The 23,521-nt window shown below is 37.6% G+C and overlaps 1 protein-coding gene across 1 annotated transcript; it reads left to right on the top strand.

Moving 5' to 3' along the window:
• The first annotated feature begins 96 nt into the window (after positions 1-96).
• LOC133577525 (cyclin-dependent kinases regulatory subunit 1) lies at positions 97-12,736 on the top strand. Its single transcript, XM_061931449.1, has 4 exons — positions 97-257; positions 1,511-1,577; positions 1,665-1,792; positions 12,182-12,736. The coding sequence occupies exons 2-4, from the start codon at positions 1,519-1,521 to the stop codon at positions 12,226-12,228; spliced, it is 234 nt and encodes a 77-aa protein (XP_061787433.1). The 5' UTR covers positions 97-257; positions 1,511-1,518; the 3' UTR covers positions 12,229-12,736.
• Positions 12,737-23,521: the final 10,785 nt, after the last annotated feature.

Consider the following 23,521-nt stretch of genomic DNA (forward strand, 5'->3'; position numbering starts at 1 on the left):
AATTGGACGGCGCAGTTCTATGACGCCATCATCCAGCGATGGGAGAATTCCACCAATAGCAAGCGGGCTTCTCGGCGGCGTCAACCAATGGGAAGAGGCCAGGTCCATTTGAACGGTGAAAAGCGGGCTTTGTAACGTTTTTTTTCTAATGGGAACTGGAAACAAAGGAAGTGGGACTACATCGCTCACGGAGCACTCCAAAAAAAAGCGTCAAACTTCGAACGTTTACTTCAGACGAATATTGGCTACCATTTAAGGTATCTTATATGTGTCATTTGTTTTCTCACTAAGCAGCTGAAGTGTTTTGGCAACTTTTACGCTGTGAAGTAGACATTTAAACGGCTGTTAGCCTCTTAGCCTAAATAAGCTAAGTAATACAAGCCACGTAGTATCAGTAAATCATGTCAACTTTACCTCTTTTTACGTAAAGCTTTACTTTTTTATTATGTGATTTAGGGATAAACACATTCCACGCCACCCTGAGAATACTGATGTTTAAGTTTATATGTAGACTGCAGAGGTTCGAGATTGAACTTATTGTACAGATAACCATTCCTACCATGTAGAAATTATTGACTGTTACACATTTAGGACATAAAGTGAACGTATGTAGGCGTCGAATTTTAACTTTTTAAGGTCAAGGCGAGTGTTGCCTTAAGGGCAATTTTAATTTTCCTGAGGGAACTCATTTCATTTCTTTTTTTCATTTCATTTTTATTTATCTCCTTCATTGATGTGCATCTTTGATCAATAGACAATTATTATACCTCAGTTATTCAATTATACATTTGCACACCAATGCCTGAGAAGGAGCATTGAGGGAACTCTCCTGAAGGAATCAAAGTACTATCTATCTCGGTGTAGTTCTGTTGGGTACCAATCGTATATATGGAAACACTGATATCTGCCTTTTTATAGAATGTGTAGACGCATTTTTAAAGTAAATATATTAAGTTAAAGTACCAATGATTGTCACACACACACTAGGTGTGGCGAAATAATTATCTGCATTTGACCCATCACCCTTGATCACCCCCTGGGAGGTGAGGGGAGCAGTGAGCAGAAGCGGTGGCCGTGCCCGGGAATCATTTTTGGTGATTTAACCCCCAATTCCAACCCTTGATGCTGAGTGCCAAGCAGGGAGGTAATGGGTCACATTTTTAGAGTATTGGTATGACTCGGCTGGGATTTGAACTCACAACCTACCGATATCAGGGCGGATATATATGTGTGTATGTATATGTATGTATGTATATATATATATATATATGTATGTATGTGTATGTATATATATATGTATATTATTTTTTATTGCTGCTTGTTTTTATTTATTAGATGCCTTTTACTGAATATGTACAAGCACTGTTTTTAATATTACGTGATAATGCCTTTTAAGCTGTATTTTGTTTTTATTTATGTACTGTATGTGATCGTATGTCTACTTGAACGTTGGAGTCTGCAATAACAAGTTTGATGATGATTGACGACTAACGTATCAATTCTCATTTAGGTGTCAACATGTCCCATAAACAGATCTACTACTCTGATAAGTATGACGATGATAAATACGAATATAGGTACGGGTGGCTAATGAGCACGATTTAAATGTCACTCTGGCTGAAGCCTTATTTTATGTTAATGCCCACTTTCTTCTGTTGTTGCAGACATGTCATGTTGCCCAAGGATATTGCAAAGCGTGTGCCAAAGACCCATTTGATGTCAGAGTCGGAATGGAGGAACCTGGGGGTCCAGCAGAGCCAAGGTTGGGTGCACTACATGATCCACCAGCCAGGTACATAGTGCTTTAAGTTGATATACAGCTACTGACACCCAGCTAGCTAATGATGTAGCATGTTTAGACATTCATTTTCTACCGCTTGTCCCTTTTGGGGTCGCGGGAGGTGCTGGAGCACATCTCAACTGCATTCGGGCGGAAGGCGGGGAACACCCTGGACAAATCGCCATCTCATCACAGGGCCAACACAGAAACACATTCACACAATAGTTTGACATGACAATCTCAGCTAGATTGTAGCTGAGATAGGCTCCAGTACCCCCCACGACCCCGAAGGGAATAAGCGGTAGAAAATGGATGGATTGATGACAATTTCAAATGATAGATGCAATAATAGTCCAATTCTTTCACATAAAGCCATATACAGGTAAAAGCCAGTAAATTAGAATATTTTGAAAAACTTGATTTATTTCAGTAATTGCATTCTAAAGGTGTAACTTGTACATTATATTTATTCATTGCACACAGACTGATGCATTCAAATGTTTATTTCATTTAATTTTGATGATTTGAAGTGGCAACAAATGAAAATCCAAAATTCCGTGTGTCACAAAATTAGAATATTACTTAAGGCTAATACAAAAAAGGGATTTTTAGAAATGTTGGCCAACTGAAAAGTATGAAAATGAAAAATATGAGCATGTACAATACTCAATACTTGGTTGGAGCTCCTTTTGCCTCAATTACTGCGTTAATGCGGCGTGGCATGGAGTCGATGAGTTTCTGGCACTGCTCAGGTGTTATGAGAGCCCAGGTTGCTCTGATAGTGGCCTTCAACTCTTCTGCGTTTTTGGGTCTGGCATTCTGCATCTTCCTTTTCACAATACCCCACAGATTTTCTATGGGGCTAAGGTCAGGGGAGTTGGCGGGCCAATTTAGAACAGAAATACCATGGTCCGTAAACCAGGCACGGGTAGATTTTGCGCTGTGTGCAGGCGCCAAGTCCTGTTGGAACTTGAAATCTCCATCTCCATAGAGCAGGTCAGCAGCAGGAAGCATGAAGTGCTCTAAAACTTGCTGGTAGACTGCTGCGTTGACCCTGGATCTCAGGAAACAGAGTGGACCGACACCAGCAGATGACATGGCACCCCAAACCATCACCCAACCATGCAAATTTTGCATTTCCTTTGGAAATCAAGGTCCCAGAGTCTGGAGGAAGACAGGAGAGGCACAGGATCCACGTTGCCTGAAGTCTAGTGTAAAGTTTCCACCATCAGTGATGGTTTGGGGTGCCATGTCATCTGCTGGTGTCGGTCCACTCTGTTTCCTGAGATCCAGGGTCAACGCAGCCGTCTACCAGCAAGTTTTAGAGCATTTCATGCTTCCTGCTGCTGACCTGCTCTATGGAGATGGAGATTTCAAGTTCCAACAGGACTTGGCGCCTGCACACAGCGCAAAATCTACCCGTGCCTGGTTTACGGACCATGGTATTTCTATTCTAAATTGGCCCGCCAACTCCCCTGACCTTAGCCCCATAGAAAATCTGTGGGGTATTGTGAAAAGGAAGATGCAGAATGCCAGACCCAAAAACGCAGAAGAGTTGAAGGCCACTATCAGAGCAACCTGGGCTCTCATAACACCAGAGCAGTGCAAGAAACTCATCGACTCCATGCCACGCCGCATTAACGCAGTAATTGAGGCAAAAGGAGCTCCAACCAAGTATTGAGTATTGTACATGCTCATATTTTTCAGTTGGCCAACATTTCTAAAAATCCCTTTTTTGTATTAGCCTTAAGTAATATTCAAATTTTGTGACACACGGAATTTTGGATTTTCATTTGTTGCCACTTCAAATCATCAAAATTAAATGAAATAAACATTTGAATGCATCAGTCTGTGTGCAATGAATAAATATAATGTACAAGTTACACCTTTTGAATGCAATTACTGAAATAAATCAAGTTTTTCAAAATATTCTAATTTATTGGCTTTTACCTGTATAGTGGTCAGACACATTTTAGCTTGAGTTTAAATAAAATATGGCGGTCTAAAATGAACAAATACATGTTTTTAAACCAGGCTATCAAAGTTTGTCCAGGGTGTACTCCGCCTTCTGCCAGAATGCAGATGAGATAGGCTCCAGCACCCCCCGCGATCCCAAAAAGGGGCAAGCGGTAGAAAATGGATGGATGGATGGATTTTTAAATGTCTTTGGTATTTTAATACAACATACACACATTGTCCAGGTATATGTGTACAATTTTCAAAATTCATTTAATTGAAACCAGTATTAGACAGGTCTTGTTAAGACAATTTCAGTGATATAGGTATCATTTTCTTGTGATAAAAATTACAGTGTTGGCGCTAGGAATATTCAACATGGGGTCCCACAGTACATTTTTGGGGTCCCACTTTTTTGTAACCGTTTTGAAAACAAATGATAAATGTATGCATTATCCTGTTATAACTCACATTGTATATAGTGTTTTGGAAAAAGGTTGTCATAAATGTTACTTACCGTATTTTTCGGACTATAAGTCGCAGTTTTTTCATAGTTTGGCCGGGGGTGCGACTTGTACTCAGGAGCGACTTATGTGTGAAATTATTTACCGGTACACATTACCGTAAAATATCAAATAATATTATTTAGCTCATTCACGTAAGAGACTAGACGTATAAGATTTAATGGGATTTAGCGATTAGGAGTGACAGATTGTTTGGTAAACGTGTAGCATGTTCTATGTGTTATAGTTATTTGAATGACTCTTACCATAATATGTTACGTTAACATACCAGGCACGTTCTCAGTTGGTTATTTATGCGTCATATAACATACACTTATTCAGCCTGTTGTTCACTATTTTTTATTTATTTTAAATTGCCTTTCAAATGTCTATTCTTGGTGTTGGGTTTTATCAAATTTCCCCAAAAATGTGACTTATACTCCGGAGCGACTTATACTCCGAAAAATACGGTAATTCATTACAAAAATAATAACAGAAAACAAATGTTTATGCATATGTAAATTCAGTTATAAACATTAATTTACTTTCTTCTTTACTTCATGGATCTAAACTTTACCACTGCCGGTATTCTTTTTTGTATATTTTTATTGAATAAGTTATAGGTGTATTTATTTCAGTATGAAAGTGTAAAAAGTTTTTTGCTTCGGTCATGAAAGGATAATGGTGTGTCAGGGCACACATGCATATGACAAATTGAATTGATTATTCTCACCTGTATTTAGATCATCAGCCTTTTAAAAACCTCCACATCTACACTTTCATGGCAAATAATGCCAATAAACTTAGAAGTTTGCAAGTTAGTTTCAAAGTCATTAATACAGTGGCACTCGGTGCCTCTAGCATTTCATCTCTGGCTTTGTGATGGCCATAAGCTGTGTGTTCCCCTTTTAAGATATGTGGAGTGAGTGACGTGTGTAAGTGAGTGGGAAAGTTAGGAGAGGGAGCGCTAGCATGTTCAGCAGTGTTAATAGCATGGTGGGTGTCCGCTTGGCTTTGTGGAAAACATAAATAAAGAGTTGTAACAAATCGACGGCCTCGTCATTCCGACCAAAGTGAAGGGTGTTACCCCCGACAATATATCGGCCCTGGAGGGAACGTCTCCCCTGTGCTTTTCGACCACGGTCTGAGAGCAACCTGGTGAGGCTGGATCTTTGACTATCATTGCATAAAGGTGTTTTTTTTTTTATTAGACCGTTTACATGGCGTGCAAAACATATTTCCATCTTCATAAGTGAGCTATTTGATGAAATGTGGCCCCTGAAGCCACTTTTCATTGGAGCTTTGCTTCTTGGGTTTATTGCTCCCCATGACGAAAACAATAACACGTGGGGGTCCTTATACAGAATATGCAGTATTTGTGATTGATAAAACTTTCGACGAATCAAAATTTAAGAAATTGTACCGGAAAGTTCATCACTTTGAAGTCGACTAATAAAATCTAAATAAACAGGGACGGAAATTTGACTCGGCAAATATAAACAAAACAAAACACCGTTTTGACATGGAGAAAGCCGGGACGGAAATTTGACTCGGCAAATATAAACAAAACAAAACACCGTTTTGACATGGAGAAAAGCCGGGTAAAAAAAAATGTGCATCCCAGTGGACGCGCGGGCTTCCAAAAATGCGTGTCCTTTCTGATTTCAATTAGGGCTGCAACTAACGATTAATTTGATAATCGATTAATCTGTTGATTATTACTTTGATTAAATCAAATCAAATCAACTTTATTTATAGATTAATAATCGGATAAAAGAGACAAACTACATTTCTATCCTTTCCAGTATTTTATTGAAAAAAAACCAGCATACTGGCACCATACTTATTTTGATTATTGTTTCTCAGCTGTTTGTACATGTTGCAGTTTATAAATAAAGGTTTATTAAAAAAAAAAAATCCTCTGGGCATGCGCATAGCATAGATCCAACGAATCGATGACTAAATTCATCGCCAACTATTTTTATAATCGATTTTAATCGATTTAATTGATTAGTTGCAGCCCTAATTTCAATGCGTAAAAATACAAAGTGCGTTAACGCCAACAGTGTATTCATTATGGACTTTTTAACTCGGTAAAAATTCACTATTTTATGGTCAACCTTTTCAATACAAAGTCAACGGGGCTCCAGATTTTAGGTGTGACCTAAAGTCACAACAATAACAATAAATATATAATAGCTAAATAAACCAATGACAAAGTTGCAATTATTTTTTTTTTATTTTTTTTATTTTTTTGTCCTGTCCAGCTTCTCAGGCATATCATATACCGGTAGTTTATGTAGATGCCCACGTCGGCTGTTCAGATTTACTTTACAAAAGAGAAGTGTAGGATACTTCTCTTGTTGCCTTATTTGTATTTGACTTTATTAAATGTATTTATATTATCATTCGGTGCAGCCGGGCCGGAGCAGGAGGGGATAGAAAGAGAAAAAAAAGAAGACAGAGGGGGAAATTGTGGGAACAAGAGGGGGATTAGACAGAGAGTCAAAAACAACAACAGCAAACACAACAACAACAACAATAGAGCAACATCAGCAAATACGACATCTACAAATATGATGGTAAAAGTAATAGCAAATAAGCAGTTAGCGAAAATAATACAGAGGTGACAATGAGCATTATTACACTACAGATGGAGCAATACAAATACCAATAGAAATAGCGCTATTGATAATGAACAATACCAATACTTTACCTTTATTATCAACAATACAGTTGTTCAAATGCAACAATACATATACGTAATGATAACTTGAGATACGAAAGAATGCAGAAAAATGGAGGGGGGGGGAAAGAGAAGCAGCCTACATTGGGTTTATTAAAAAAAAAACAAATCCTCTGCACATGCGCATAGCATAGATCCAACGAATCGATGACTAAATTCATCGCCAACTATTTTTATAATACTAATCGATTTAATTGATTAGTTGTTGCAGCCCTAATTTCAATGCGTAAAAATACAAAGTGCGTTAATGCCAACAGTGTATTCATTATGAACTTTTTAACTCGGTAAAAATTCACTATTTTATGGTCAACCTTTTCAATACAAAGTCAACGGGGCTCCAGATTTTAGGTGTGACCTAAAGTCACAACAATAACAATAAATATATAATAGCTAAATAAACCAATGACAAAGTTGCACTTCAATATTGAACATGTCGGCAAAGGTCACGTTGTCAATCATTTGACTGACAATCAAGTTAGGACCTTCTTAAACAAAAGTGCAAAGTAACAATATAAACACTACAGTTTAAGCAGATGTGTTAACAGGTCATATGCAAAACAAAATGAAGTCTGGCAGATTCCGAGTGAGGAACACCCACATGACGGCACTTTTAATAAATGATAGTTTTATAACCGTATTAAATAGCAGCATGTCTTTGGCGATGTATTTAATCACTTCTTCTCTGAGCGCACACCATTTTGCTCTGTTTAGTTTACACTGACCTGACTTGTTCGCCAAACACAAAGTGTTTGCACATTTGGCAAACTGTCTTCTCTGTGTTGATAGGCTCATCTTGTACTAAAGGCTCGAACTGAAATATTCCCACATTGCTGCGGTGGCATTTGGTTTTGTGATCATTTTATCCATGTTAGCTAACTACCGTATTTTCCGCACTATAAGGCGCACCTAAAAACCACAATTTTTCTCAAAAGCTGACAGTGCGCCTAATAACCCGGTGCGCTTTATTACGATTCATTTTCATAAAGTTTCGGTCTCGCAACTTCGGTAAACAGCCGCCATCTTTTTTCCCGGTAGAACAGGAAGCGCTTCTTCTTCTACGCAAGCAACCGCCAAGGAAAGCACCCGCCCCCATAGAACAGGAAGCGCTTCACCCGCCCCCATAGAACAGGAAGCGCTTCACCCGCCCCCGGAAGAAGAAGAAAAAACGCGCGGATATCACCGTACGTTTCATTTCCTGTTTACATCTGTAAAGACCACAAAATGGCTCCTACTAAACGATCCGGGTCATAAAAAGACGCAATCTCTCCATCCGCACACGGATTACTACCGTATTTCACAGCAACTGAACCGCACTGTGGAACGGGAGCACGTACGGTGAATATTCGCTCCACAGGGAATGAGAAGTCATCCTTCACTGTGGTTCTAGCTTGCCATGCTAACTTCCACTCATGGTGATATTCAAAAGGAAGACCTTGCCAAAAGAGACCTTTCCAGCCGGCGTCATCATAAAAGCTAACTCGAAGGGATGGATGGATGAAGAAAAGATGAGCGAGTGGTTAAGGGAAGTTTACGCGAAGCGGCCGGGTGGCTTTTTTCACGCTGCTCCGTCCATGTTGATATATGACTCTATGCGCGCCCACATCACAGATGGTGTCAAAAAACAAGTGAAGCACACAAATACAACACTCGCCGTCATTCCGGGTGGATTAACCAAAGAACTCCAACCGCTGGATATTGGTGTCAACAGGGCATTCAAATCACGACTGCGAACTGCGTGGGAAAAATGGATGACCGAAGGCGAACACACCTTCACTAAGACGGGCAGACAACGCCGGACAACATACGCCAACATCTGCCAGTGGATCGTAAATGCCTGGGCAGATATTTCTGTCACAACTGTGGTCCGAGCTTTCCGGAAGGCAGGATTCACAGAACTGCTGCACAACAACAGCGACACTGAATCCGATGATTTCGAAGAGACGGAGCCCGCCATTTTGGAAGCCACGCTAGCGCAACTTTTCAATTCGGACACCGAAGACGAAGAATTCGAAGGATTTACCGGTACGAATGAAGAATAACTTCAGAAAGTGAGCGCTATGTTTATTTTGTGTGTTGTGTGTTGTGACATTAACGTTCGAGCAACATTACCGGTATGTTGCTATTGCTCTACACCATTTTGAATTTTACTATGTTTGTGATTGCACATTTGTACATTTTGGGACAGAGTTGTTAGAACGCTGGTTTTCAATATATTATTAAAGTTTGACTGAACTATCTGACTGTTTTTTTGACATTCACTTTAGCGCAGCGTTTTTTTGACATTCACTTTAGCGCAGCGTAGGCGCGGCTTTTAGTCCGGGGCGGCTTATTGGTGGACAAAATTATGAAATATGTAATTCATAGAAGGTGCGGCTAATAATCCGGTGCGCCTTATAGTGCGGAAAATACGGTAGTTGCACTGTGTGATGCTAGCAAGCCAGCTAGCCAAAGTCAAAGACACCTAATTAGGACAAGATAATGCACCCCCTTCTTTTCATTCCGCTATGGTACAAACGCGCCTAGCTGCTAAAAGTGATATATATATATTTATATATATATATATATATATATATATTTATATATATATATATATATATATATATATATATATATATATATATATCCATCCATCCATCCATTTTCTACCGCTTATTCCCTATATACCGTATATATATATATATATATATATATATATATATATATATATATATATATATAGATTAAAAAAGTGTTCATGTATAAGATCTGGGGCTGCCAATTATGGCTAAAGTAATAATTAAGATTATTGTTATCAATATTGAAATCATGATTACTGATTGTAAGGTATAGCAGTGTTGGGGTGTGAATGTAATACCATCATGTCATTTGTAATGTCTAATAAAAAGGCTGTAGATAAACCCTAACCCTAACCCTTATCCATATATTTAAAGACAAATATTTTTAATTCTTTAATTTTGTCATTACGTGATGCCTTTAATGTCGATTTTTACATTTTGATAGAGGGTGGTAGGGCTGGGCGATATGGCCTTTTTTTAATATTGCTATATTTTAAGGCCATATCGCGATACACAATATATATCTCGATATTTTTGCCTTAGCCTTGAATGAACACTTGATGCATATAATCACAGCAGTATGATGATTCTATGTGTCTACATTAAAACATTCTTCTTCATACTGCATTAATATATGCTACTTTTAAACTTTCATGCAGAGAAGGAAATCACAACAAAAAAAATCACTATTTTTTTCATACGGTGTTGATCTGGAAATGTTTGCCTCGGCATTTTGATGGTGTGGGCGTGTGGCACCAAACAGAGATATTGACGTGCGGAGTAAGCACTCTTCATTCTCTAGCGGGTGATTTTTCAAATTATGCTACATATTAGCAGTGTAGCCGAGTGTCCTGGGTTCACCTATACAGTGTACTTATCTAATAAAATAATAAACGGGAGACATTAGAGCAGGTTCGGTAGCCACCGCTTCTTTAATGTCAACATCACACACCTTCCACAACCACACACACCCTACGTCACAGCCCTACGGCAACTCTGGAGGGACAAAACTCCTCCTCCTTACCTAACACTCTCCGGTAACTTGGGACACCCTGAACTGTTTGTTACAGCAGTAATGCTACTTTCTATAGCAACGCTTTTGCCCCACACTTGACAAATTACGGTTGTCTGTTCGACATATTCCCACTTGAAGCCAAACCACCGTAGACGATGGACTCCCTGCTGTTTCTTGGGGGAATTAATTCTTCCTTCATTTGTTACCAGATTCGCACCTTCTTTCTCTTGTATTACCACGAGCACCACTCCGCTAGCATCACAGCTGACGTTAGCCATGTTGCTACCTCTCTGCTCGGGGTGGGCGTATACGTATGTGACGTGTGTAAGAAGGTGCGCTTGCTGTCTGTGTGAAGGAGACACAATAAGGAGTGGGAAGAGCCTCTGGTGTAATGCCAGCAGCTAAAAGCAACTGCGTGAGAACGTATACTCGATATCACGATATAGTCATTTTCTATATCGCACAGAGACAAACCCGCGATATATCGCCCAGCCCTAGAGGGAGGTATATTTTTAAATTATTTTTGAAGTTATGTACCGTATTTTTCGGACTATAAGTCGCAGTTTTTTTCATAGTTTGGCCGGGCTCCAGTGCGACTTATATATGTTTTTTTCCTTTTTTATTATGCATTTTCGGCAGGTGCGACTTATACTCCGAAAAATACGGTACATTTATATGTACATGCAGATGCTGTATCGGGACAGATCCACTAAGAGTTTGAGCAGAAATATGCCGTATAGGAATTAAGTACACACAATAAAACATTAACAAAATGCTGTGTCACACAGGTTTTTGAAGTAATACCTTTGTGACATGAAAAAAACAAGTCATGTAAAAAAAAAAACATGGTGTTTACTTTTTGATATCAAAATAAAACACAGAGCAGTTTGGCTAATGAAGATGAAGTCTAATAAACAAACTTTGTCTTTCTCCAATGCCTCCTGTCAATACAACAATTTGGCCAGCAAAAAAACTCAGGAGTGACACCTCACATCGAATACACAATCTTCACAGCCTTTGTTCAGTTCGATGAGATGATGGAAAAAAACTTGAAACTACCAACCAATATTTCAGGGTTATTAATAAGGGAAACATTTTCATGTATTTGTCTCAGCCCCACCCCCTTTACCTCACCTTTTTTGTAAGGGGCGCCAGAAGTTGGCAGACCCGTCAGCGATCCTGTTTGTCTGCTCTTGAATGGGATTGTGCTGAAAATTTTAATTTCCCCTCGGGGATTAATAAAGTATATCTGATTCTGATAAATCTATAAATTGATATAGAATTGATGTAGAAAAATCCCATATTTTTACCAATTTTCAGGAGATTTCCAATGTTTAGAAATGCAACTGTTGATGCTCCTCTTAGACACACATATTAAAGGTGTTTGTGAAATTCCCTGATGTTTTTTGGTGCTAAATTAACCACAGCATTAGTGCCACAAAAAAGATGTCGCCGCTCGTCTGACATTTCCTAAAAAAAACCAACTTAAAGCCTTGTCCAACTGTTTACTGACATATACTATTCATGTTTAGCTTTACCTGAGAAAAAACATTTTGGTCGATCTCCAATACACTAATTTAACTTACATTAAGTTATTTCAACTCTCCTTTTCTTTTCGCCCCACAGAACCTCACATCTTGCTTTTCAGGCGCCCTCTGCCCAGCACAAAGTAAAAAAGCCTCCAATGAGTCAACTGACTTGAAAGTAGCCGCCATGCTGTTGGACTACAAAGCTCTTCTTGCGGGATGAGTGACTTGGAATTTTTTTGGGGGGGAAGTGGATCATGTTGGACTAGGAGGGGAAACGTAACTGTTGTGGCTCGTGGATGTGGAAGGAACGCCACCCCGGGGTATGAAGAAATGAAAAAAAAAAAAAAAGACTTCTGCACAACTCTGCGGTTCGCAAGAAATTAACTCTGCTTGTGCTCAATCAAGCTTCGAGTGAAATGTTGTTGCTGCTGGGTAGAAATGCCATTTTGACCCTGAACATTATGACACATGGCCATTTATTTGGCATGTGGTGTGACAAGCTGCTGTTATGAAAGGCGATTGATCCTCTTGTTCCCCCCACGCAAGAGCATTTACTGTATAACTGAATCTTGGCTAATTGTAAAGTCTGTCAGTGAGCTGAGCAGTATTTATGAATGTTGCCCTTTATGAAATAAATGTCAAACTTTTTAAATCTGTCTCCATTTATTTCCACAGTAACAGCCACACAGTACAATAAGACACATTCGGGTACACACCTCAGAGGGCCGCGTTTAACAATGAGTTATGAATATACATGTGTGTATATATGTAATACATTACCAATATATTATTTTACGTAAGCTGCAAAATAAATATTTACATTTTACTTTAAAAACTGGCAGCTGGCAGAATTTTACAGTAAAAGAAGTGTTTTTTTTTACAGCAAATAAAAAAAAAACTAATAAATGGAATGGAAAAACAATACCACTTTTTTACCCTAAAATCTTGTTTTAATGCTTTTTTTATTTATATACATTTTTATTTTTTCTATCTTACTGTATATGGAAAAAAAAAACAGTACCAAAGTTGATTTTACAGTAAAAAACTTAGTCTGCAGGATTTAACCATAAAATCTATTGTCAATTTTACAGTCTACAATTTGACTGATAATTTGTTATAAAATCTTTAGTCCTTTAGTACAGTATTTATCTTTTTTTTTACAACAAATATTTTTGGAATACATAATATATTTTGATTTTGATAATATTGAATTTGAAAATATATGCAATTGCATGCAGTGCATGCTTTTTAATGTCAAAAGAGAAATAAATATATTTAGTAAGAAAAGATCAATCATTTTAGTATGCATATTATTTCCAGGCTTTCGCGGAATCGTGGGCCACATAACATAATTTAGCGGGCCACATTTGGCCCCCGGGCTTTGAGTATGGAGCCTATAATGGTACACGTATCACAGTTTAAAAATGACTGCTTATGATATAACATATTTGTGCAAAGCTAGGACTGTTACCAAAATGACAAAGTATATCACAGTATTGAGGGTCTAATGGAACACATACATTTTAGTATAATTATTTAATTGTAATTATGTTAACAAAAACTTGAATTCAATATATAATGTGTATATATATCCATCCATCCATTTTCTACCGCTTATTCCCTTTGGGGTCGCGGGGGGCGCTGGAGCCTATCTCAGCTACAATCGGGCGGAAGGCGGTGTACACCCTGGACAAGTCGCCACCTCATCGCAGGGCCAACACAGATAGACAGACAACATTCACACTCACATCCACACACTAGGGCCAATTTAGTGTTGCCAATCAACTTATCCCCAGGTGCATGTCTTTGGAAGTGGGAGGAAGCCGGAGTACCCGGAGGGAACCCACGCAGTCACGGGGAGGACATGCAAACTCCACACAGAAAGATCCCGAGCCCGGGATTGAACCCAAGACTACTCAGGACCTTCGTATTGTGAGACAGATGCACTAACCCCTCTGCCACCATATATATGTATGTATATATATATATATATATATATATATATATATATATATATATATATATAGATGTCAACTAATTTAATGTAAAAGTAAATACAATTTCAATATTTAATTAGTTATTAATATGATTTATTGAATTATTTCATGAACCTGTGAAGATTTGACTTTCAAAGCAAATAATAGATTTTGATGGCTACTGTTGGATGAGAAAATGTGCACATGCTTGCTACTTGATAAGCCTAAATGAAGCTGCTTGTTTTTCCACTAAGTTTTAACCGTAAGGAAAGGATTCCTGTTTTGCTGGAAGGGCAAAGTCTTTAGTTTTATGACCTTTGACATTGCTGCTATCTGCCTGTTCACTTGTTCTTTAACAGTTGCACATTTAAGTGCTTCTGGTTGGAATCATCTTCTCTTCTAAAATTGGTTTGTAGCCTGAAGCTGAAGTTCTTTAGCTTACATCCAAAATCAGCCTCCTGCAATAATATACATCACAATTAGGGATGTCCGATAATGGCTTTTTGCCGATATCCGATATTCCGATATTGTCCAACTCTTTAATTACCGATACCGATATCAACCGATACCGATATATACAGTCGTGGAATTAACACATTATTATGCCTAATTTGGACAACCAGGTATGGTGAAGATAAGGTCCTTTTTAAAAATAGTAAAATAAAATAAGATACATAAATTAAAAACATTTTCTTGAATAAAAAAGAAAGTAAAACAATATAAAAACAGTTACATAGAAACTAGTAATTAATGAAAATGAGTAAAATTAACTGTTAAAGGTTAGTACTATTAGTGGACCAGCAGCACGCACAATCATGTGTGCTTACGGACTGTATCCCTGCAGACTGTATTGATATATATTGATATATAATGTAGGAACCAGAATATTAATAACAGAAAGAAACAACCCTTTTGTGTGAATGAGGTTTTTTGGGTTGGTGCACTAATTGTAAGTGTATCTTGTGTTTTTTATGTTGATTTAATAAAAAAAAATAAAAAAAAATACCGATAATAAAAAAAACGATACCGATAATTTCCGATATTTCATTTTAAAGCATTTATCGGCCGATATTATCGGACATCTCTAATCACAATATATTATTTGGTATGTAAATGATAATAGAAACATTCCAAAACGAGTTAAAACAGCTCCAAATTTGGCTGATGACGTATGCAATAATAAATTGTGTCATTTCCCGTTGTATTATTTTCTCAAAACTATTATTAATCTACTTGCTAAATTACAGATAATATCTGCTTACTTTCTGTTGTAACATGGTTCATATCTACACTACTGTTAAAATGTGATAAGCACTTATTTTTCTGTTGTTTGGATACTTTACATTAATTTTGGGCGATACTACAAACTTGGGTATCGATCCAATAACAAGTAGTTACAGGGGCAGTATTGGTCAGTATTGGTATTTGACAAATGCTTACTGTTAGCATGCTAACATGAACTTGATAACTTATTTTTTTTGCCACTTTTTGTAGCCAAACGCCTCAGAGTCATATAACTTGGTACCTGACGCGTGCTAACTGCTAGCATGCAAAAAAAAAAATGTTTAGCTAATTTTTTAGCCGAACGCCTCAGAGTCATATATCTTGGTGCCTGACACGTGTTAACTGCTAGCATGCTAAAAAAAGAATTTTTAGCTAATTTTGTTGCCGAACGCCTCAGAGTCATATCATGTGCTAACTGCTATCATGCTAAAAAAAAATGTTTGAGCTAATTTTGTTGCCGAACGCCTTAGAGTCATATAACGTGCTAACTGCTAGCATGCTAATATAATATAATATAATGCTATATAATTTAGAAATGAGAATTTGATGATCTATAGTGTCAAATGCCTTCTTTAAAACAATGAACACTCCTATTGTGTATTTATTTTGATCAATTGCAGTTGTAATCTCTTCAATAATGTTCATGATGGCCAAGCTCGTAGACCTTTTTGATCGAAATCCATACTGACTTTCATTTAATAATTTATGTTTTTCAATAAAGCAGTCTAATTTATTAACAAACAGTTTTTCAAGCAATTTTGAAAATTGAGATAGGAGAGATACTGGTCTGCTAGCATGCTAAAAAAAAAAAAAATTGCAAATTTTTTAGCTGAACGCCTCAGAGTCAAATATCTTGGTACCTGACACGTGCTAACTGCTATCATGCTAAAAAAAAAGAATTTTTAGCTAATTTTGTTGCCGAACGCCTCAGAGTCATATCACGTGCTAACTGCTATCATGCTAAAAAAAAATGTTTGAGCTAATTTTGTTGCCGAACGCCTTAGAGTCATATAACGTGCTAACTGCTAGCATACTAACATTTTTTTTTAGCTAATTATGCATGCGTTTCATAGCCCTATAACTTGGTACTTAACACATTCGAAATGTCAGCATGATAACGTTAGCATTTAAGTTCGGCTTGCGCATTTTAGCATCCACACACAATTAATTATGTTTAACAGTCTAATCCGGGATGGGTTTATTTTGTCTTTGGAATGTGTTGCGGTCCGATACAAAACAAGCCGGGGGCCGCAAATGGCACCTCGGCAGCATTTTGGTCACCCCTGTTCTAACTTATATCTGTCAGTAGACTCCATATGGAAGCCCTAAAAAACTACAACAAAGATGGCGAGGATAAGACGCAGTCGAAGTGGAGGCACGTAAATAAAACGCCCACAAAATGGCACATCCTGAAGAGATGATCAGAAAGCGGCTTGAAGATAATCTGTAAAACATAATCTATGCAACATTTTGACCAAAGAATTTAATTATATTTATATAGCGCTTTTCTCTAGTGACTCAAAGCACTTTCATCATCATCATCATCATTCCTTTTTATTCCTTTCATGAAGCCATATACAGTTGACACTTTCATTGTTTTTTTGTTTCTTGTACATTTCCATGATCAGAAAGGAGCAGATGGAAGAATACTATTCTTATATTTATCTGCCCCCTTTTTAACACAAATAATTGAGATGACTTTATCACTGTTCCCTCCACCAACACCCGAACTGCAACATACTTTTAATTTTCGTTTAAGCATTTTCAAAATGACACGTTCCAATCAAAATGCAGAATCAGTTTGATATAATTCCAGTTGTCTCTTTTTGTAACTCCTTTTAAATTCAAAGATATTCTTGCAACTTTTTAAGTCTTTGTCTAGAGAATTCCATGCTTTCACACCAGCAACAGATAAGCATATTTGCTTCAAATTTGTTCGCACTCTTGGATATTTAAAGTCATACGGCCTTCTTTGATTCTCATCTTCCGACGTGAACACAAATAACTTTTGTAAGTCCTTTGGAAGAACTTTATTTCTAACTTTGAACATCACTAATAGAGTATGCAATTCTACAATGTCTTTTAGTTTTAATAATCCTGACCTAATGAAGAGTGGATTTGTGTGGTCTCTATATCCTACTGTAAAAATTATACGAATTGCTCTTTTCTGTGAAAGAAATAAAGGCATTATGTTGCTGTGATATGTATTTCCCCATATTTCTGCACAATAATTGAAATAAGGTAGAATAATTGAGCAATATAACATTCTCATTGTATTATACGGGAAACTGTATTTAACCTTGTTCAAAATAAATAAACTTATTTTTCACATGCAATATATGAGCTTTCCATGTCAACTTTTCATCTAAGATGACCCCAAGAAATCTGATTTCAGACACCTTCTCAATTTTCACATTGTTTGTGGATAAACTAACTTATATCTTTCTTTCATTACTGAATACCATAAATTTAGTCTTTTCCAATTTTAAAGATAATTTATTAACATCAAACCACAATTTTAGTTTAACCATTTCCTCTTCAATATTATCGGCTAAGATTTTCAAGTCATCTCCTGAACAGTATAAATTTGTATCGTCTGCGAATAATACATAGTGTAAAATTTTCGAAACCTCACAAATATCATTTATATTTAAAATAAAAAGTTTGGGTCCTAAAATCGAACCTTGTGGAATTCCACATTCAATATTCATACATTCTGATCTATAACAATCTATCTCAACATATTGCTGTCGTTGTTGTAAATAGCTGGTTAACCAGTCCAGTGCAACTCCTCTAACTCCATAAGTATATAATTTAGAAATGAGAATTTGATGATCTATAGTGTCAAATGCCTTCTTTAAAACAATGAACACTCCTGTTGTGTATTTATTTTGATCAATTGCAGTTGTAATCTCTTCAATAATGTTCATGATGGCCAAGCTCGTAGACCTTTTTGATCGAAATCCATACTGACTTTCATTTAATAATTTATGTTTTTCAATAAAGCAGTCTAATTTATTAACAAACAGTTTTTCAAGCAATTTCGAAAATTGAGATAGGAGAGATACTGGTCTATAATTACCAAATATATGTTTATCTCCGGTTTTAAATAAAGGTATGACCTTAGCTGTGTTCATACTTTACATTGTGAAACCCAATATCTAAGTTACATTTTTAAACCAGTGTGGGTGGCACTGGGAGCAGGTGGGTAAAGTGTCTTGCCCAAGGACACAACGGCAGTGACTAGGTTGGCAGAAGCAGGCATCGAACCTGGAACCCTCAAGTTGCTGGCATGGCCCCGCTACCAACCGAGCTATACCACCCCCCAAATATCCACCATTACATGTTATGTAGACCACAAGGAAAAGTTTTACATGTGAAAAAAATCTGACTTAAGATCAAGCAAAAAAAGCACATTTTGTTAGATTGAATGTAATGTTAATGAAAAAAAATCCTTCAAACATTGCCATGGGCCATCAGAGCCAACAAGACATTCTCTGCGGACCTAACATAAATCAATCAATCAATCAATCAATCAATCAATCAATGTTTATTTATATAGCCCTAAATCGCAACTGTCTCAAAGGGCTGCACAAGCCACAACGACATCCTCGGTTCAGATCCCACATAAGGGCAAGGAAAAACTCACAACCCAGTGGGACGTCTATGTGAATGACTATGAGAAACCTTGGAGAGGACCTCAGATGTGGGGAGACCGGATGCAATGGACGTCGAGTGGGTCTAGCATAATATTGTGAAAGTCCAGTCCATAGTGGATCTAACATAATAGTGAGAGTCCAGTCCATAGTGGGGCCAGCAGGAAACCATCCCGAGCGCAGAGATGTCCCCAACCGATGCACAGGCGAGCGGTCCACCCCGGGTCCCGACTCTGGACAGCCAGCACTTCATCCATGGCCACCGGACCTGTGCTCCCTCTCCACAACAGACGAAGCAGAATGCATCATCAGAGAGGGTGTTCAGCATGGTTAGAAAAATAGTGACAGAGAATAGAACAAGGATGGACAATTCAACCCTTAACTCAACAATGAGTAGATGAGTGTTATGTGTGTGTATATGTGTAAATAAATGACACACACACACACACACACCTCCCGAAATCGGAGGTCTCAAGGTTGGCAAGTATGTGTCAAAAGTCTAGCAGCAGCATTTTGTACCAACTGTAATCTAGACATAGGGAGACCTGAAAATAATACGTTACAGTAATCTGAGACGTAACTAATGCATGAATAATGATCTCAGCGTCGCTAGTGGACAAAATGGAACAAATTTTAGCGATATTACGGAGATGAAAGAAGGCCGTTTTAGTAACACTCTTAATGTGTGACTCAAACGAGAGAGTTGGGTCGAAGATAATACCCAGATTCTTTACCGAGTCGCCTTGTGTAATTGTTTGGTTGTCAACTGTTAAGGTGGTATTATTATTAAACAAATGTCGGTGTCTAGCAGGACCCATAATCAGCATTTCCGTTTTCTTGGCGTTGAGTTGCAAAAAGTTAGCGGACATCCATTGTTTAATTTCATTGAGACACGCCTCCAGCCAGGGGCACCGAAAAGGGGGGGTAAAGGAGACGGATTCTAGGGGCCCATGATGGAGGGGGGCCCAGAGAGGACCCCTAATGATGATGAAATTATAATACGGAAAAAATAATGACACTGTGTTGGGGGCCCTGTAAAGATTCTTTTCATGGGGCCCAAAATCCCTAGTGGCGCCCCTGCCTCCAGCTGACTACTAAAACACGATCATAAATTGACAAAAGTTATTTTCATTTTTTATTTACTTTCCCTAAACATATAAAAGTATTCATCATGTTCTCTTCATGTCATCTTAGGTTCCAGACAGTGCTGCTGTTTTTCCCGGTTGGAGCTTTTATCCAATCAGATTTCAGCAAGCTTTTTTTTTTTGCCAGGCTGTATGAAATCTGCCCGAGTCCTTCTGAATCAACAATGCAGTGTAAAATGGGTTAAATGGGTCATACTTGTACAGCGCTTTTCTACCTTTTTTTTTAAGGAACTCAAAGCGCTTTGACACTATTTCCACATTCACACACAAACATTGGTGAAGAGGGCACATGCAGTCGACAGACAGTTGCAATAGCCAATCAGATCAGGAGTTGTTGACAGTAGGCCTCCTTGCCTCACATTCGACGTGACATATTGGGATTGGATACTCACTTGTGACTCACGAGTGAGTATCCAATCCTGAGTTGTGACTTTTGAGAGCAGGAAGTGCCATGCAGATCGACCATGCCGCACCGCATCCACGCTTTGCCAGCAGGGAAATCTGACATCTCCTGGCTTTTTTAACGCACGATGGCCGAAGGAGAGCAAAAGGTTGGATAGGTCGAAGATTTACTTGCAAGGCCATTTTCAAGGAGGACATTTCAAGAGAAGTTTGACCAGGTCGGCCGCCACTTCCAATCCAATCAACCAACCATGAGCGGTACCCCCTGGCTTACAGCTTCCGGTCAGCAAATTGTGAGTTCAAATATTTAATTTCTTTATTTTTTCACATTTAATATTTTTTTTTTTACAATTATTTCAATTTTGACAGTACCAAATTAAGGCCCATTGAGTTTTTCAATCTAGCCCGCCGGACATTCCCAAATAATTTGTTTTAGATCTTTAAAGATGGAAACTGTAGCCGCCATTATGATGTGCAGTGATGTTTTCAAATGACCGTAAGTCTTGAACCAGGGGTCACCAACGCAGTGCCCGCGGGCACCAGGTCGCCCGTAAGGACCAGATGAGTCGCCCGCTGGCCTGTTCTAAAAATAGCTCAGATAGCAGCACTTACCAGTGAGCTGCCTCTATTTTTTGAATTGTATTTATTTACTAGCAAGCTGGTCTCGCTTTGCTCGACATTTTTAATTCTAAGAGACAAAACTCAAATAGAATTTGAAAATCCAAGAAAATATTTTAAAGACTTGGTCTTCACTTGTTTGAATAAATTCATTTATTTTATTTTATTTTGCTTCTTATGACTTTCAGAAAGACAATTTTAGAGAAAAAATACAACCTTAAAAATGATTTTAGGATTTTTAAACACATATACCTTTTTACCTTTTAAATTCCTTCCTCTTCTCTCCTGACAATTTAAATCAATGTTCAAGTATTTTTTTAATTTTTTTATTGTAAAGAATAATAAATACATTTTAATTTAATTCTTCACTTTAGCTTCTGTTTTTTCGACAAAGAATATTTGTGAAATATTTCTTCAAACTTATTATGATTAAAATTCAAAAAAAATATTCTGGCAAATCTAGAAAATCTGTAGAATCAAATACATCTTATTTCAAAGTCTTTTGAATTTTTTTTTTTAATTTTTGTTCTGGAAAATCTAGAAGAAATAATTATTTGTCTTTGTTAGAAATATAGCTTGGTCCAATTTGTTATATATTCTAAAAAAGTGCAGATTGGATTTTAACATATTTAAAACATTTCATCAAAATTCTAAAATTAATCTTAATCAGGAAAAATTACTAATGATGTTCCATAAATTATTTTTTTAATTTTTCAAAAAGATTCAAATTACCGTAGCTAGTTTTTCTCTTCTTTTTTTCGGTTGAATTTTGAATTTTAAAGAGTCGAAATTAAAGATAAACTATGTTTCAAAATTTAATTTTCTTTTTTTTTCGTGTTTTCTCCTCTTTTAAACCGTTCAATTAAGTGTTTTTTTCATCATTTATTCTCTACAAAAAACCTTCCGTAAAAGATAAATATAATTAATTATTAATAATAACATAGAGTTAAAGGTAAATTGAGCAAATTGGCTTTTTCTGGCAATTTATTTAAGTGTGTATCAAACTGGTGGCCCTTTGCATTAATCAGTACCCAAGAAGTAGCTCTTGGTTTCAAAAAGGTTGGGGAACCCTGTCTTGAACTATACAAAGTATTTCAATTGTTGGAATCTGTGCTTTTGCATGATATACTAGTTACTATGGTAATCCACGTCACGGCAGCTCAGACGAGGCACCAAGCAGTGTGGGTGGGGAGCGTTTCCACAGCGGCCAGCCTAAAATGCGGGTGTCAGGGACAGACGCGGAAGGAGATTTTTACAACAAAGTTCTAAAACTTAGTGATATGCATCCATCCATCCATTTTCTACCGCTTGTCCCTTTTGGGGTCGTGGGGGGTCGCTGGAGCCAATGTTCCTTCTAATTGTTCATGTGTGTGAGCAAACACAAAAACTCCCTGAGCATTCAGTGGAGCACATGTGAGCAACATCACATGTGGCAATACCAGCAGCACACCTGTCTCAAACCAATCTTTTATAATAACACTCAAATGAGAGGAGTCATTTTCATGAGATTAGAGAGTGATTTGGCCCACTTGTAATGAAAATAAAATAAATCTTGTTTTTCATAAGCTATAGATTAGTATTGTACAATGTGTCTGGGTGGGGGTCCTGCTTTGGAAATCATTTGTACCCCTTTCAGAGATCACATTTAGTTCCTCTTAAACATCCTCATGTTGCACAATGAAATGTAAGCATAGGATGCAGTGTGCATTCCTGTAACTTTCTCTAGTAACAGCATTCCATGATTAATATCAATAAATTAACATTAAAAATAAATGACAGTATAATAAGCACACGTATGACTGAGGAGTCACAGTGTAACTTTGTGTGGTGTTTGAGTTGTCCGACTTTTTGTGTGGCCATAAACGCACCAGTGGCTTAGTGGTATGCGTGTTGGTGACAGATGACAAGTTGGTTTTGGCCTGGTTTGTACCAGGGGCGTCACTAGCATGGCGCATAGAACAGCAAGGTATAGCGACATTAGCTCGGATTCAGACTCAGATTTCAGCGGCTTAAGCGATTCAACAGATTACGCATGTATTGAAACGGAGGGTTGTAGTGTGGAGGCAGGTAGCGAAAACGAAATTGAAGAAGAAACTGAAGCTATTGAGCCATATTGGTTTGAACCGTATGCAAGCGAAACCGACGAAAACGACACGACAGCCAGCAACACGGGAGAAAGCGAGGACGAATTCGGCGATCGCCTTCTAACCAACGATTGGTATATGTTTGTTTGGCATTAAAGGAAACTAACAACTATGAACTAGGTTTACAGCATATGAAATACATTTGGCAACAACATGCACTTTGAGAGTGCAGAAAGCCCAGTTTTCATCAATTAATATATTCTGTAGACATA

This window comes from Nerophis lumbriciformis, linkage group LG37 (genome assembly GCF_033978685.3).
Source record: "Nerophis lumbriciformis linkage group LG37, RoL_Nlum_v2.1, whole genome shotgun sequence".
In the NCBI taxonomy this organism is placed as follows: Eukaryota; Metazoa; Chordata; class Actinopteri; order Syngnathiformes; family Syngnathidae; genus Nerophis; species Nerophis lumbriciformis.

Bases quoted from the DNA above. Each gene is read 5' to 3' on its own strand.
- LOC133577525 (XM_061931449.1), top strand. From the start codon at position 1,519: ATGTCCCATAAACAGATCTACTACTCTGATAAGTATGACGATGATAAA. The intron at 1,578-1,664 runs GTACGGGTGGCT...CTGTTGTTGCAG, and splicing joins GATGATAAATACGAATATAG to ACATGTCATGTTGCCCAAGG. The intron at 1,793-12,181 runs GTACATAGTGCT...TTCGCCCCACAG, and splicing joins CTACATGATCCACCAGCCAG to AACCTCACATCTTGCTTTTC.